The 18022-nt window shown below is 44.5% G+C and overlaps 1 protein-coding gene across 2 annotated transcripts in view; it reads right to left on the bottom strand.

Moving 5' to 3' along the window:
• Positions 1-2431: 2431 nt before the first annotated feature.
• SDC3 (syndecan 3) overlaps positions 2432-18022 on the bottom strand; it is a 69980-nt gene continuing 54389 nt past the window's right edge. For both annotated transcript variants that reach the window (XM_074217888.1, XM_074217889.1), the window contains 4 exons: positions 12067-12184; positions 9998-10659; positions 8863-9142; positions 2432-8513 (listed from right to left, as the gene is read on the bottom strand). In XM_074217888.1, the coding sequence (XP_074073989.1) occupies positions 8347-8513; positions 8863-9142; positions 9998-10659; positions 12067-12184 (1227 nt within the window). In that variant the 3' untranslated portion in view covers positions 2432-8346. The remainder of the gene's footprint in view (positions 8514-8862; positions 9143-9997; positions 10660-12066; positions 12185-18022) is intronic.

Raw genomic sequence — 18022 nt, 5'->3', positions numbered from 1 at the left:
CTCTCACACACTAATTCCCCTTTTCATGCTTGCCACAATGCCCCCCCGATACACTCTACATTTCCTCTCTTGGGTTCAAGTCAAAGTTCTGAGTCTTATTAAATTATTAGAAAGGTCACTTCACCTTTTTGACTACCCATTGCCTCATTTTCAAAATAGGAAAGATGACAATGACTTGTTTTCTATTGTTATATCTTCTTGTGATAATTACATAAATTTATGCTTTTATAGGGCTTTGTAGTTTAGTTTTCCTATATCAACACCATGAGGTAAGTAATGGAAATATTATTCCCATTCTATGTATATGAAAATTAAGACTTGGTAAGATTACGTGACTCACTCCAATGACTGATTAGTGGCAAAATCAGGGATTTGAACTAATCTGATTCTATACATCCACATTGTCTCCCCTCTTACACTACCTAGTTCACAAAGTTGTCACGGGACCCACTAAACTCTGATTATCTATGACTTTAACAGTGTGACAGCCCTTCAGTATTTCATACTATGTAATTCTAGCTCATCTTTTGTTCATAAATACATCATTGGATGAATCCTTTCCTTTTTTCTGATTCACACATACCAGTTCAGCATGATTGTCTTTGTTTTAAACCTGTCTCAATGCGTATCCCTATGTCCTTGATGTTATCAATGACTTTCTATATGCAACTCACCACTGGCAAGATGCTACTACTAATTTCCATCCATTCACATCTTTCCTTTGGATACCTACAACTTGGATTCTCCTGAGATTGTGGATTACATGTTGAACAATCACATCTTACTCTTGGTGTTAAAAATATTTGGAGGAGGTGATACAAGTAGCTTGGGGTTATCAGGAATATTGCTTAAGTTCCCAAATGGGATCCAGTCTAATGTCTTCCTCCTATACAATTATGGATCCACCTCATTGCTCATAGGAAAGACAGAAATAGACAGAGAGGGAGAGAGGGAGAAAAGGAGGAAGGAAGGAAGGAAGGAAGGAAGGAAGGAAGGAAGGAAGGAAGGAAGGAAGGAAGGAAGGAAGGAAGGAAGGAAGGAGGACACTGATATACTAACTCAACAACCAACCTATTTTTCAATCTGGGTGACATTTTTCATCCCCTTTACATATAAGTCTGGAGGGTTATTTAACTCTTAAAAATATGTGACTCTCATTTGAGATGTTCTAGTATTTCAGAACTCAATGTGATTAGTATAATAAAATCTACAAATAGGAGCATTAAGAGAATCTCACCATGAATCAGAATTCCCTAAACATGCTCTATACTCCACAAATATCTAAGGGGCACCCAATATTGTTTAATGAGACCATGGAATGCTATATGTTTTCTACTCTAGGATCATGCATGTTTTTAACATATTCCTGGGGAAAATCTGATTTGAGGGGGATCTTTAAGGATGATTTGTTTTATGTTTTGTTTTGCTTTGCTGAGTCAAATTCCCTTGAAATCAGAAATAAAGGCCAGTATATTATGTTCTCTACCCATTTAACTGTGTGGGTTTAGGTGTGATATGCCTGTTAAAAATCAGCTACCCCTCAAAATCCTATTTCTTTCTAACACTTTCACTAAAGCTACTCTCAGTGCATGTACAATTATCATTTTTATATATTTTATACATGAGAAAGCAGATAAATAGGGCAATGCTTATAATTCCTTAATTGTTTTGGGGGAGAAGGAAATAAAAGACTGCCTATGAGCTTTCCACTTTTGGAATGTGCCCCTCCTTTCCCCCAAGAGTCTTTAAAATTATGCTGTCTAAAATACAGCTTTATTCTGTATTGTATTTGATCATATCAGCCATTCATCTTGTTTTTAAAATGTCATTATTATTTCTTCAGAGAGTACAATTACGCACAGTGAAGTCCAAAAGTAGTGTTCCCACACTTATCATTAATGAGGATATGGATGGACAAATGAAGGCATATCTGTTGACATCTATTTATTGATCTCCTTCCTGCTTTAATTCTTGAAACCTCTCAGAATATACAATTTAACTCAATCTAAAACCAAATTCTCAATAAATCTTTCTCCATTAACTGCTTCTACATGTGTCTTGGGTTGACATTGCTTATGGTCCTTCAATGGTTTGTAAATGCAATTGCACTTTATAGTCAGAGTTCTTGCCTACAAGTCTTCCAGCTAAGGTAGTTTCTTGAGTCCTTCATCCACTTCATGTGACTTTTGCTTTAGTTAAAACCTAAGGAACAGCAGTCAGTCCATGTTTTTTGACAATTTCCAACTCTTTTAGAACCAATGACTTGAGTAAAAAGATCAGATCAGAACTTCTGCAAATTCATGTCTTCTCATTAATCATTTTTGATTCTGAACTTTGTATTATCCAATTGATCTTGAAATGACTCACATCTTGTAAGTAAAAGTTCCCTGTGTAGATGTCTCCTAAGTTATACCCAATAGCTTCATTTATGTGTGTGTATGAGAGAGAGAGAGAGAGAGAGAGAGAGAGAGAGAGAGAGAGAGAGAGAGAGAGAGAGAGAGAGAGATAGATGAAGCTTGGTGCTCATCATATTTAACTCCTTTCAACTCTCCTAAGAAAAATATTCATGACATGCTGCTGGGCTTCTGAATAATCTATGTTTTCCCTTCCTTTATTCTTTGACCTCAAACCAACGTTCTTGACATTATTTCTAGCATTCTCCCCTGCGCCCATCTTTGCACTGAAGTCAACTGTTGAAAGGACCTCAACAGTTTCTTCATAGAGCTTTCTTCATCCCCTGAAACATATGGTGGTCCATAAGCAGCAATTCTCTTCACCACTGTTGGTTTGCCGATTCTAATCATAAGCATTGCAAAGTGAGATGACCAAGGATTCTGTGAAATCAATGCCTTTATTTAGCTCTTCAAGAACCTACAAGCCATTCTACTAGTTACTGTATCTATCTTATTATATCTTCTAGTTTATTTATAGCAAGATTAATATGTTTGCTTAATAACCTGTATTTATATAGCTCTTTTAGGTTTACAAAGCATTATTCAGCACATACGATTATCCCCACTTCATAGAGGCTCAGTGAATTTAAGTGATTTGCCCAGGGTCACATAGCTAGTATCAGAACCAGGATCTGAATTCAAGTCTGGCCTGTGCCTAAAATTTGGTGCCCTTTCTTTCCCTTATAATACACTGCTTCTCAATCTCAATGAATAGGTTACTTTATAGAGTACCAAGATTTTGGTCACTAAACAAAGGTTGTACATAAGCATTAGTTTATAAAAGAAAAAGCTTCTAAATGTGATACTTCACATCTCCTGCCCACATTCTCCACCGTCACTTAGGGAGATGGAGGCCAAGCAAGACATTTCAGATTTTTTTGCTTCAATTGTCACCATGGTGGTAATGAGCCGTTCATTGTAGAAGCAATGTTACATAGTGGAAAGAACAAGACTTAAAATCCTGGCTCTGCTATTCCATGCCCATGTGACCTCAAGCAAGTCACTTCATCACCTTTCTGGGATTGTTTCCTCATTCTTCTAAACATTCTTTAAAACCTCTATTCTACTGTCATTTCCATGAAGCCTTCCTTGATCTCCCTAGTTGAACAAAAGCTTTTCCTCACTTCCCTTTCAAGTTTTATATTCTAGTTGGTGTCAAAGTCCCCCCCCCCAATATTCTTAAACTCCATGAAAAGGAGTGTTCTAATCTTTTTTCTCCCCCCAGAAGTTAAAGAGTATTACGTAATAAATCAGTGCTTAATAAATGGTTGTGGAACCCTAATGGTTCTCAGGGTACAATTAATTTCCCTTTTATTTTTTCTTTAGGCTCCTCTAAAAGAGCGCTGGTGGTCCCTGGGTGTTGCCTTAGGAGGAGGAATTGAGGCACGTGGAGGTGGCTTCTGGGTAGACTGGCAAGATGATGTGAGGTCAAGGCCTGAAGAAATGATTCTGATGCTCACCCCACTCCCAGCCAGGGAGCATCCTTTCAATGACAATTTTATTTCCTCTTATAAATGGGCACAACACAGAAAGAATTAAAAAATAATAATAATGGTACCATTACAGGATTGGGCCATGAGCCCAGGGTTTGGACTAGTTCCCCTCTACATAATGGGGGAAGGTTCAGTTGGTCTCTTTCTCCCTTGTCATTTAAAAGTTTTGGCCATAAACTCAGGACAAAAACAGTTAACAGGTTCAGTGGTAAGGATATAGATATGGTGGGGGTAGAGGGTTTCTGCTCTCCCTTTTCTTTCACCTGGATGCAGAGATAATTGCTCCTCCAAGCCCCAGGTTCAAAGGTGGTTCTTTAGGGAGAGAACCCCCAAAGAGGGTCTGCTGTATGAGACACAGTTCCTGTTAAAAATATTTACATGCATTTACTATTTGGGGAGGAGGACCATGGTGCCAGCTCCAGCCCAAGAGGCTTCTTCAGGGTGCACCAGAACCTAGAACTTTTAGAAGCTCTCAAGACTGGGCCATGTACCCTGAAATCCTCAATCCCCAGGTCTTTTGGCGATTTTGCTATTTGTAAATCTATACAGGCTTCTTCAATTCCTATGTACAAGGAGAGCAGCCTGGGGTCACTGCCCCATAAATGGGAGAGGAGGAAGGGGATATAGAAAGCAGAGGAATTTTTGTCCTGAAATTGTGAAAGAGATGCCCTGAAACAGAAAGGTGCCATCTTGAAAATGGAGAGGGACATCCCAGAAGGCAACTTTCTCCAGCAGTTGCCTTGCTAATTATTGAGTCTAATGGGGATGGGAAAGTCTGCTTCCTGGCAGCCCTCCCAACCCATCCTTTCAGCATCTTTCAGGCCCTGAATCCAACACCAATTGACCCACAAGGCTCCCCAATCCAATTGGTTTTCTCTTCCATCTTCCCTTTTCTGCTGGGCACTCCACTAGGGACCATTCCTATCAGTTTCTAAGGACCCCCCTGAAGTTGGAGAAATGGGTCATCAAAGATCACCTCAGGGAGTGTTGTTCCTGAGATTGAGGGAACCAAGGCTGAAGAGCCAATGACACAACTCCTTGAGGGTTTCTTCCAGCCCCTCTATATGCTCTCCCATTTGGTTAGACTGCCCTCATTATAGACATAACTCACTCTGGCAACCAGCTGCCAATAGCTACTCCCACCCTCCCCACTCCCAAGTGATTCTCCCTAAGCCAAGTCCCTGCCTAGAAATGGGGACAAGGTATAGGGTGATTCATTCAAACAGGACAGACACTGTGACATTCATATCATTCTCATAGTCAGATAAAGGAAGGGGAGATCCCAGGGAAGGAACACTGACAGATAGCTTGCCCCCTCTCCCCACCAGTTTTCTAGGAGTATCAATATCTCATTTTTACTCCTCACATTTCTTTCCCATTCCTAACCCCCCCAAACACTGGGCCATGAGGCCATGTCAATTCAGTCTTGGGAGTCAATGGTGATATGACAACTATAGGGACCAAAGATGAAGTCCAGGAAAGAGTGACTAGTACGGGGACTCAAAAAGAGATCGGCTGTCATTCAGGCAACCCTATCCCCTGTCCCTCCACCCTCTTGGGAACCCACTTTTCCCCAGCTGTGCTCCGATACTCCAGTGAGCTCCTACTGCTCCTACCTGGAGGTGACCCTAGATCTTTCTTCAAGGCCTGCCAATCTTGAGTCTCCTTTCCTTATTGCCCATGGCCCTACAAGTGAGTGGTTGGGGGAAGAAAACTGATGGAATAAGGTGAGTATCTGAGAGAAGCCAGGAGGCCTTGAATATAACTGAAATGAAGTTACTGAGAGGAACTTAGAGGAAGAGATGAAGCAGCAGGGACCAACATCTTGAGACCCTTCCATACCACTCTCCTGGAATCTAGTCCATCAACTCAGGCTTCCATCCAGCCCTCAACCTGGAATGTTCTCCCTGCTCTTCAATTTCCCCAGATGCTACAAGCATCTCCCCATTCCCCATTTGCACACTTCAAAAATTCACCAAGGGAATATCCTGACTCTCTGTCTTTTGGCTGGAAGGAGTTGACAAAGTAAGGGGAATGAGATAAGTGGGATATTAGGAGTGGGGATGGAAAGTAAACAGTTCAAAAACCAGGATTCTATCCCTGGAATCCCTTTCAGCCCCTCCTCCCCCAATGAAAATCACCCTCCCCCAAGTTTGAGACAGACTGAAAAAGGCTCCATGCCTCCGAAGGAGAGTGCATCCATCTAGAACAGACTGGTTTCAGCATGAGGCCCACAGGTGACGATGCTATTCCAGTTTCTTGACTGTCAGCATTGGGTGGCTCCCTGGGAGGCCAAGGGTCCAGGTACAGAGGCCTCCAATGGCAGATGCTCCCAAGAAATTGTGGCTTCCTCAGATCTCTCAAGGAGGCAGAAGATACAAACTGTATGGGCCAGGCTTTGCCTATGAACGTGGTACCCACTCCCATAGTTACAAACAAGATCTAAGAGTATGAAGATGCCTGGGCAAGTACAAGGAAGAGTGGAGCCCATAAGACAGGGGGCTTGCTGGCTGTAGAATCTCCACCAACCAACAAGTCCTGGGGCAGGGACCTTACAACTGGCTCCTGGGCACCCTATGGGAAAAAGGTACCAAAGGGCTTGGAAAGATCAAATTTCCCCACAGAGGATCCCAAAGGGGAAGGCCAGTGTCTATATGCTCCGCAATAGGCAGGAGGGCTGGGCAGAGTTAGGGGATGCTCATGACTCTATCCAGGCAGGCACTAAGTGGCTTCCGAGAGTTGGCAGATACATAGGCCCACGAACTGGGCAATATGGTGGGAGCCAGTTTCACGTAGAAGGTCAAGGACCTGAGGCCATTCCTGGGAAGTCACTCAGTTTCAGTGAAAGTCCTTCCTTCCCCATTTCCATGCCCTTCCTGGGACAATCCCCAGTCTATAAAGGAGGGAGTCTGGAATTGGCGGATTGGAAACACCCAAACAACTTCACCACAGAAAGCAGGCCTTTGGCGTCTGGTTCCTGGGTCCAACCAGGAGTGTTCCCTTCCTTTCCAAATTCACAGAATCATCCCTAAAGCTGGACGTGTCAGACTATTATCCCATCCCACCATCCATCCCGGCTCTTCCCCCTAGCTCCTCCCCCCGGCTCCAGGTATCCAGGGAAGGGACAAATAATCTGCAAAGGCAGGGAGGGCTGGAAGGCAGGCAACAGAGCCTTCAGGAAAAGCAGCTTTCCCACTCCCCACTTCTCATCTTGTCTTTTCAAAAAAGCTTCCCCAGCTGCTTGCTTAAGCATCTGAGAACATGTGGCTGGTGATTCTGACTCAGGGGATGCCAATGACTGGAGTGTGGGAGATCCTGGCCCCTGGGCCATGACCGTCTGCATGCTGGGTGGTGTGAGTGATAAATGTGGCTGATTGTGACAGTCACGTCTGACAAACCCTACCCCCTGGGTGGCTGCTGTGTCTCGAATGGCATGTCTGTCCAGACACTCCCCCCACCCTCGCCAGAGAGAGTCTGTGCCAGTCCAGCAAGGGAGACGGGGGAAGGGGAGAAGGAATGTCCCATGTCCCCTTCCTCTGGAGAAGGCTTGGTCAGCCACTCTCAGGCACTCTTGGCAAAGTCTCACACTTGTTAACCCTGATGCTGGTTGGCACTGGAAGGTAACTCAAGGTTTGGGCTGAGAGAGTCCCAGGAGCAGGACGAAGGGGCAAGGGAGGGTGGGGAACCTCCAGGCTCCCCAACTCACTCCCCTCTCCCACTATCTCCCCTCTTCCACTCAGACTCTCTCTCCCTGTTCCTCTCTTTCCTCCCTTCACCTTCAATCCAGCACAGTCCACAGGGCTAACTTGCCATGGTCAAAAGACATCCTGCCTAAGAGTTGGCAATGGTTGTCATGGGTCCCTAAACCACTAAGATAAGAGTTCAAGGCCCCATGATAAAAAGGTGCCCCGCTGCCAGACCAGGAGAAAACTCCTAGTTCTGATGAGAAGGTCATTGAGAGCCCAAGGGAGAGGAGAAAGGGATTCCCAAGTCTTGCCCCCTCATTTATCAACCAAAGAAAGTTTTGTCTTTTAACTTTTCTCACAGATAGGAATCTGGCCCAAAGTCTCTGGAGTCCCCCCACCTGATTGGCCACTGCTCAGGCCTGAAAAGGGGGAAGGGGTGCTGACGAGAGCTCCTCTGGGAGTTAAGTGGGAGCTGGGGTTGGGAATCCAAGTTCTGTAGATGGAAGCAGGGAAATTGGCTGCCCCCTCTCCAAGGTCCTGCCCTACCTGCCACAGGGAGGGCACAAGGGTTTGTGGCCAATGTCCCCCTGCACCAGCAGTAACTCGGGTCCAGTGAGACAGAGGGATTCAAAAAACTCAGTTCTGTCCAAGAGATAAGCAAAAAGGAAGAAGGGGAGAGGAAGGGGAGGGGAAGAAGAGGAGGCACAGGTCCTTCTAAGCATAGAATTCCTCCTGTTTGTCGGGCTTCTGGTACGTGACGCTGGCCTGCTTTGGCTCCTCCAAGGTGTAGCTCCCTTCATCCTTCTTCTTCATACGGTAGATGAGGAGGGTGACCAGAAATGCAGCAAAGAGGGCTCCGACCACCCCACCCACAATCACCGCTGCAGGAAAGAATGAAGGAGCAGGCTTAGGACAGGGGCCTTGGAGGTTGGAGTGAAGGGTGAACAGTCAGGAAGCAAGGACTGGGAAGCAGGATGAGGTCAACTCTACCCTCTCCCCAAGTGGAATAAGGACCCCGTGGTTTAAAGAGGGACCACCTGAAGCCTAGGTTAGTGAGGATCCCCTGGGAGAAAAGGGAACAATATCAGTGAGTGAATGAATGAAAGAATAAATAAATGGGTGAGTGAAATACTTAGGTGCTAGGAACACGGGAACTCCATCCCTCCTTCCTTTCCCCCCTCCCATCCCTATGCCCCATCTCCTCCTCCCCTGGCTTTAACTGGGCCTTACCTACTAACACTTCCTTCCTCTCAAGGATATTCTTCTGAGGCAACTGGGCCGCTGAGTTGCCCAAGTCGATGGTGTTATCAAACAGGTCTGGCCCAGACTGTTCCTTCTTGGGCCTTACTCCTGCTGATGATGTGGTGGTCTTTTCACCCACTGCCACCACTTCATTGTCCAGCTCTGGCTGGGTGATCCCCTCCTCTGGGGACTCTGAGTCTCCACTGGGGAATGGGACCTCTGCCTCCACTTCCCGGTTTGTAGCCAGTGAGGCCTCTGGGGTAGGGGTCTGCAGGGATGGAAAACAGAAAGGAAGAAGTGTGGGCAGGGCCCCCACAGGGTTACTTTAAGGCTCTGTCCTTCCCCCAGCTCTCACCTTCATCCCCACCCCCAATCAGGAAGCACAAGTTTCCCCTCCCTGCCAACCCCACAACAGAGAGGAAAGAATAAGGAAGGGGATGAAGAGGAGAAAACAGTCAGAAAAAGAGGAAGAGAGGAACAAAAGGAGGGAAAAAAGGGGTATGTGATGGGGTGATGTTTTGTTTGACACTAATTATCTTGAAAAAAAGACTCTTTTTAGGAGATTTAGTGAAAAGGGAATTCTTATGTAAAAAAATGATTCATTTTGAAAGAAAAAGAAGTCAAAAGAGGGAACGGGACAAGAGATGGAAAAGCAGGATCATAGACTAGGAGTCATGAAGAATTGGGGGACCCTGAAGAGGACCCTGGAGAGGCTGGGTAACTTGCCCCAAGTCACAAGAGTAGTAACTTAAAAAGCTGGGATTTGAACCAAATTCAATGAAAGAAGAAAAGGACAGGAGGAGGGGGGTGGAGGAAAAGGGGAGAGTGCAATGGAGGAAATGCACCAAAGAAGACTCAGGGGGGCCTATCTGAGCTGTGGTGGCTGTGTGTATGTGGGGGGGGGGCAGGCACTGAATGCATTGCAGACAACAGCAAACGTTTGTTAGGGTCCCTGATGGGGTCTGGCATGAGCCCTCCCCCAACAGAAGAGGCTATGGAGATATCAGCATCCTTACCTTATTTTCCAAATCAGCACTGCCTTCCCAATAAGAGCCTTTTGCTCATCCCCTTTTTCTAAATCCCTATTTCTCCCCTGATCTCTACCCCAACCCTACTCTCCCACCTGTGGCACTTCAGTGGGCACGAGGGCATCAGATCCCAGGGCAACAGTGCTCTTCTCAAAGACACCTGGAGGTTGAGAGGTTTCTGGTTTCGGCAAGGTGCTTGGCGTGGCAGTAACCACCAACTTTGGGGTGGATGTCTCTGTGTCCAGGTCAGAAGCCACTGCAGAGAGGGTGAGGGTGGCAGGAGCTGTGGCCTGGGCTGTGGCCTGAACCGTGGCCTGAACTGTGGCTTCCACTGTTGCTGGGGGAGGAGGCAGGAGCTTAGGGAAGGCTGCTGTCTGAGAAACGGGCATGCTGATTGTAGATGGGGGGTATGTGGGGATGCTGACGGTAGTCGGGATGCTGTTGGTGGTAGCAGTAGCAGCGGTCGCTACAGCTGGGGCCACAGTGGCTTCAGCCGGAGTCTCCGTGGCTGGGGCCTCCGTGGCTGGGGCCATGGTGGCAGCAGTAGCCGCAAAGGTGGGGACAGCTGCCACCTTGGTCACTGCCAAAACAGTGGTGGCAGGTTTAGGGGTGGGACTCTCTGACGGCTGCATCTCAAAAGGGGTGCCCATGGGCTGGATGGCACTGGTGGGCAACACAGCTGGTGTGGTAGAAAGGGCAACAGCTACACTGGTACTTAGCCGCACAGCCTTCTCAATCCCAGACTCTTGCTCAAAGTCTAAAAGAAAAAAAGGGGGAGATTGCAGAGTTAGTGGGAGCAGTGGTTTGATTGGGGCATGGGAAACAGAAAGGGTTGGCATTTTCTCATTCATCTTTCAATTCAGTCTCCCTTTTGATAATATGAAAGAGAAGGGAAGATGGCCTTTCCCCAAGTCACCACCAGGCTGAGGAGCTGATAATGCCTTCCTGAGAAGGATATGCTCCCTCCTCTCTGCCTATCTGAATTCACCCCATCTATCCCAAACCAGACTGTCACCTCTTCCAGAAAGTATTCCTTGACTGCCCCAGTGAAGTCACCCTCCTCAGGAACCCTCCGCATCCTTCTTGGGGACCCAGGCACCTCAACCTTGCAAGTACAGTATTTTTCTTCACCTAGAATCTAAGCTCCAAGAGAAGGGATATAAGAACTATACATGGAGCTCCAGACTCAGTGCCTGCCAAACCAATAACACTGTAAGAGTGGACATCTAGCTGGTGCTGGGCTTGGGAGTGACCTAAGGCCACATCCAAACTTAGACACTCACCAGCTGGGTCACCCAGGTCCAGTCACTTCTCTTTCAGCCTCAGATTCCTCAAGTGCAAAATGAGGATAATAATAGTACATTAATGGGCAGCTGCAGGGTACCATAGTGTAGAAAGTGCCAGGCCTGGGGTCAGGAGAACCTGAGTCCAAATCTGTTCTCAGGCACTACTAAGTCGTGTAACCCTGGGCAAGTCACTTTACCTTGACTGCCTTGGTTTCCTCATCTGTAAAATGAGCTTAAGAAAGAAATGGAATCCTAAAGAGTCAGACACAACTGAAAAAGGACTGAACAACAACCAGTGTTGTAAGGACCAAACAAGATATTTGTAAAAAACACTCAGCTATGCTTCCTATCAGTTTTGAAATCACTTTACCTTTATATATATATATATATATATATATATATATATATATATATATATATATATATATATATATATATATATATATATATATTTCCACTTTCCTCATATGAAAAATGGGACTGATAACTGGCTCACAGGGCTACAGGAAGGCTCAAGTGAGGCTCTCAGCATCCCTCAAAGCACCTACCACAATCCTAGGCATCAGCAAATATGCCTATTGGTTGAGGAGACATAGCCAGATGCCAGAAGTTTCCTAGACAGGCCAGGATGAAGAAGAAGAGGAGGAGGAAAGGAGGAGGAAAAGGAGGAAGAGAAAGAGAAAAAGAAAAGAAGAAAAATGGGAGGAAGAGGAAAGAAAAAGGAGCAGGAGGAAAAGAGGAGGAAGAAGAGGAGAGGAAGAGGAAAGGAGAATGAGGATAAGAAAAGGAAAATGAGGATGAGGAAAGAAAGAGAAGAGGAGGGGAAGAAGAGGAAAGGAAGAGGAGGAGGAAGAGGGGGAGGGAGGTGATAAACTTACAGCCAGAGCCAGAGCCTGAATAGTGATCATCTAGCTCATCGTCTGGAAAAGAGTCATCGTCCCCAGATCCCTCCAAGTCCACTGGTCTCTCAAAGTTCTCGCTGCGCCATCGCTGAGTCTAGGGAGGAGCAGAGGGATACAGTTCATCACCGAAGAATCAACAAGGCAGTCAGTGGACACCAGAAAGGTTAGAGATCACACAGTCACATACCCATGGCAAAGGACAAGGACTGGAATTCACTTCTATGGCACGGTTGAAAATCTCAGGGTGCCCAGAACAATGGGCTACTGTTCACCTTCCCCACACATAGGGTGAGAATATCTGGGATGCTGCTCAGCCCAGGCCTCCATGGGCAGGGTTCAGCTTCCCTGACTGGGTCAAATTCTCTTCTCACCCAATTATATAGAATTCCAGGTCCTCATGCTTTCCATGACCAATTCCCTAAGAGCAACTCAAAAGGTTTACCAAGTCCTTACTTCAGGTCCCACATCCCTGTGTGAAACACTGAGGTTACAAAGACAAAAAAAAAAGAAATTGAGGTCACAAAGATGAGGAGGGGGGCAGGAAATGAGTCCCTTCCCTTGGAAAGCATATATGCATGCAGCAAACAACATGGGAAAAATAAATAGTATCTCTTCATCCATAAAATGGATTTACAAATTTACAAAAACTGTATGTTTAGGAAGCAATAACCATTGGTGATGGGCAGAGAGTTGAGAGTGGGGGGAGATTAGGAAAGGCCTTGTAGAGAAGGGGGCCTTTCAGATGAGTTTTGAAAGCAGTGAAGGATCCCTAGGGGCAGGAGGAGGAGGGACTTGATTTTGGAGGACAAACAGTTCAAAGTCATGGAGGTAGGAGATGGTGTGTTATTTGTACGGAATAGCAGCACGGTAACAAGAGTGGGGAAGCAAAAGGGTGATGAGCGAAGTTGGAAAGTAAGAACAAGGTAGAGATCAGAACCTTGAAAGGAAAGAGACTGTTGGATGAAAGAGAAATAGGAGACACCCAAAGCTTTTGTTGAGAGGGAAGAAGAAAAGGACTCGGACACCCAAGGAGACAGAATGGACAGTCAGGATCTCTTCTCCCGGAAGGATCTCATGATAGCCAAGATTCAGGACTTTCCAGAGAAGCTGCTGCTTTCTTTCCCATGCCCCCTTCGCCCTCTGAAAGCAGTTAACAAAAAGCCAGAACAGAGCCTGGGCAGTTTGCCCAGGTGGTCAGTGGTAGTTGACCTCTGGATTGGCCCCTCCCCATTTGAGGGAAAGGAACTGCTTTGGGACTCCAACTCAGATAAGTGAAGAGGAGAGGACGGGGAAAGAGGAAGGCTAGGGAATCCAGAAAGAGAACTTGGAGCCTGGATTTCAAGTAAACTTGAGAGTCAAGATTCTTGCATCTTGCTCTTATCTTTTTACTGATGATATCTGCCAGTCCAGTTTAAATCAGAGATCAGAGGCAATGGTCTGAGCATGGTGCTGTCAAAGTCAAAGGCATGGATCTGGGATCCTTCTACAGTCTCATCCATCCCATACCAATTGAAAAATAAAATAAACAAATTTTCTCTGCCTGGGTCATATAAAATCAAATCCCTTAAAAATCTAACTGGACCCTGGTTCCTGAAGGAGCCTTAGTCACTGGGGCAAAGATTTTCCTAATCTGAAGGTAGACCAGGCTCTAATGCTAAATCTAATCTCTAAGTTGTGGATAGTATGATACCTTCCACAACTGTATTCCTGCCCATCTAGACTTCAAACTGGCATCCTACCTACCTGAACCATAGATGAAGGCCAAATCTCAGACACAGGCAGATTCCTAATGCCAGAAACAGAATGAGCCCAATCAGACCTTAACCAAGTCCTAACCTCAGACACAGGCTGATGTCCTTCCCAGAGAACACACTGAACCTCAGATGAAGAGATACAAAAAGAAAGAATACTGAAGTTGATGTAAAGAAAACCTAGATACAAACCTGGTACTATTTACTTACTACCCAAATGACCTTATAGAAAATTTTAGTTTTTATTGGTCTCTATTTTTTCATCTGCAAAACCAAGGGGATTTGACTAGATGACCTCTGAGGTCCTTTCCCACTTCAGATCTAAGATTTTATGATTATTTACATCAGACACAAGATTAAGAGCTATTCTTAATAGCTGTGCAACTTTCAACAATTCATTTACCTCTCTTAGCCTCAGTTTCCTCATCTGTAAAATGGGGGTAGAACCTTAAACTTTGTAAAGCACTCTATGTATGTTATCTCATTTGAACCTCCCAAGAACCTTTTAAGGTACATGCTCTTAATATGCCCATTCTTAGATAAGAAATCTGAGGCATGAAGGGGTTAAAAATCACTACACTAATGAGTGTCTGAAATGGGAATCTGAACTCAGGTTCTGTCAGCTAGGCCATCTGACTAATCTGTAAAGTGAGGGGATGGAATAAATGACCTCTAAAGGTCCCTTCTAAATCTATAATCCTATTATCTGAACTACAGACTCAGCCTTAGCCCTTATCATACAATGATACCAACCACACTGAGTCTAGAGACAGAAAAATCCCCTATTCTAGTCACATAATGGTGCTTATTTTGCCCAGGTTAGAATAAACCACTGCAGTCAAGTTCCTAAGACTGGCTTCAGACTAAGCAAGTATCCCAGCTATGGACTGAACCCCTGCCTCAGACAAAGGCTGAATCAAATATACCATCATCCATCAGGTGAACATAATTCTTGGCCCCACATGAAGAGAGTAGAAACAGCCCAGGAAGGGAAAGGAGGAAGCATTTACATAAAGTTAAAGCACTTTTTCAAATATCTGCTCAAATGATCCTTCTGACAACTTGGAAGCTAAGTGCTATCATCACAATTTTATGATCAGGGAAACTGAGGCAAACAGTGGTTAAGTGATTTACCCCAAATCACTCAGCTACTACATTTCTAAACCCTAATTTGAACCCAGATCTTTTTGGCTCCAGACCCAATTCTTTGTCTCCCTCTCCTAGGGGGCACAATTCTAAGAACATATCGACTTGCTGAGGTCCAGGGCATCCTCCCCATATGAAGGATACGTTAATTATTAGTAGCTACAACTAAGTCATAAACTCTCCCTATCTCACTAAAGAAAAGAGAACTAATTCGTGAATTCTTTCAATCAATAATTTACTGACAGCTTGCTAAGGCTGTATAACTCTTTTAATGTTTTGGTATCTGGAGAAGAAAAGGAAAATATATTGCTAACTGTTTCACATGCCTCCAACTGCTTGCACCCTCCTTCCAAACTACCCTGTATTTAACTCAGCAGTAATTCTCGGTATTTATTTTTTTGTCAAAACACTTATCTTCTCCCATTAGAAAGTAAGCTCTTTGCAAGTAGGAATTGTTTTACTGTATCCATTTGCAGCCCTAGGACCTAGGATAGCACCTAGTCCATAACTGGCACCACTTAAAAGCTTATTAATTCATGGAGAGGGAAGGTGCAAGAAAAAGATATTTCAGGATGCAGGGCAGTAAAAGAAGCTTTATGTCCCAACTATAGGCCATTTCACTGGCTATGCCCACTAATTAGGGTGCTAGTCATCTCCCCTCGAGGTTTACCTGGTTGGTTTTTTAATAGCATTTTATTTTTTTAATTACATGTGAAGCTAATTTTCAACATTCATTTTAATAAGGTTTTGAGTTTCAAATTTTTTGCTATTTCCATCTTTCCCATCCCCCTCTCTCCCTCCCATCCCTCCTCCCCAAAATGGCAAGCAATCTCCTGAGTTAAAAATGTGCTATCATGTAAACATATTTCTACATTAGTCATATTGTGAAAGAAGAAACAGAACAAAAAGGAAAAGCCACAAAAAACAAAAAAATTAAAATAATCTGCTTCAATTTGCATTCAAACTTCATAGCTCTCTCTCTCTCTCTCTCTCTCTCTCTCTCTCTCTCTCTCTCTCTCTCTCTGGATGTGGATGGCTTTTTCTATCATGAGTCTTTTGGAATTGTTCTTGATCACTGAGAAGAGCTAAGTCTATCATAGTTGATCACTGCACAATGTTGCTGTGTTTGTGTATAACCTCCTGGTTCAGCTCACTTTCCTTTGCCTCAGCACATGTAAGTCTGTCCTCCCTCGTTCCTTCAAGACTCAGCTCAAATTCCACTTTCTGCAATAGACCTTTCTCTACCCTATCTCATCCCCACCAGTGTCCTCCCTCTAGGATTATCTCTCATTATTCTGCATATATTTTGTAAAGACCTGATTATTTACATGTTATTTCCCCCATTAGGGACAGAGAGGTGGCACAGTGGATTGAGTACCCAACCTTGAGTCAGGAAGACACATATTCTTGAGTTGAAATCTGGTCTCATACACTTACTAGCTATGTAACCCTGGGCAAGTCACTTAATGCTGCTTGCCTCAGTTTCTCCATCTGTAAAATGAGATATAGAAGGAAATGGCAAAACCACTTCACTCTCTTTGCCAAGAAAATTTCAAATAGGGTCACAGAGAGTCAGATAAGACTGAATTAACTCCTCCATTAGATAGTGAGCTTCTTGAGGCAAGAGCCCAGTTTCTTTATATCCCTAGGGCTTGGCACAGAATAAGTGCTAAGTAAACACTTGATGGTGATGCTGATGATAACAAATCAATCAGTAAATATTCATTAAGTTTAAGCTTCAACTGTATGCTAGGAAATTGTGTTTATCTCTGAGATAACAATATACAAATTATACAAAAACCTGTATGTGGGAAAAATTTGTTGTTATTTAGTCAGGTCCTACTTTTTGTGAGCCCACTGGAGGCCTTCTTGGCAAAGAGATTGAAGTGGTTCTGCCATTTCCTTCTTCAGCTCATTTTACAAATAAGGAAACTGAGGCCAAAAGGGTGAAATAATTTGCCCACACAGTTAATAAGTTTCTGAGGTCAGATAAGAACTTACATCTTGACTGAAGGCCTAGCATTCTATCTACCCAATACAGTAGAAACAGAAAACAACTAACAGAGGAACGTCACTGGAATTGAGAGGTTGGGGAAGGCTCCCTGTAGAAGATGAGATTTTAGCTGGAACTTAAAGGAAGCAAGGGTGGTCAGTAGTTGGGAGTGTGTTCAGGACAGGCAGAGAAAATGCCCAGATCTGAGATGTTTCATGAATGGAACAATCAGGAGTCCAGCATCATTGGATAGAAGAATATGTGTTGTAAAGCGGAAGGAAACTGAAAAGTAGGAGGGGGATAGGTTATGAAGGGTTTTGAATGCCAAACAGAGCATTTTGCATTTGATTCTGAAGGCAATAGGGAGCCACTGCTATTTATTGAGTGTAGGAGTGACATTGTCAGACTTGTGCTTTAGAAAAATCACATTAGTGGCCCAATGGAGGACAGATTGGAGTAGGAGTAGGAAGAGACCTGGAATGAGCAGACCCACCAGCAGATTACTGCAATAGTTCAGATGTGAGGGCATAAGAAACTGCCCTGGGATGGCGGCAGTATCAGAGGGAGAGAAGGGTGTGTATTGAAGAGATGCTACAAAATCAACAGGCCTTGGCAACAGCATGGATGGAGGGTAGTGGGATTAGAGAGAGTGAGAAGTCCAGGATGACCCCCTAGTTTGTGAACCTGAGGGATGGGGAGAATGGTGTTGCCTTCTATAGTAATATAGCTGGAGATAGGAGGGAGATTTAGGGGGAAAGATAATGAGCTCTATTCGGGTTTAAAATGCCTTCTCATTTAAACTAAGTCTTGAAAAATAGATAGGATTTCAACAGGTGGAGAGTTGAGGAAGGTCCAGCAGAAGTAAATGCATTGAGAAAAAGATGGTTGAGGGGCAGCTAGGTGGCACAGTGGATAGAGCACTGGTCCTGGAGTCAGGAGGACCTGAGTTCAAATCCGAACTAAGATACCTTAACCCCACTGGTTTAAATAAAAACTTAAAAAAAAAGATGGTTGAGTTCAAGGAAAGATCAGTCCAAATAAT

This window comes from Macrotis lagotis, chromosome 1 (genome assembly GCF_037893015.1).
Source record: "Macrotis lagotis isolate mMagLag1 chromosome 1, bilby.v1.9.chrom.fasta, whole genome shotgun sequence".
Lineage (NCBI taxonomy): Eukaryota > Metazoa > Chordata > Mammalia > Peramelemorphia > Peramelidae > Macrotis > Macrotis lagotis.
The sequence above is the reverse complement of the archived record's forward strand: the minus strand, read 5'-3'. Positions and strand labels throughout refer to the sequence as shown.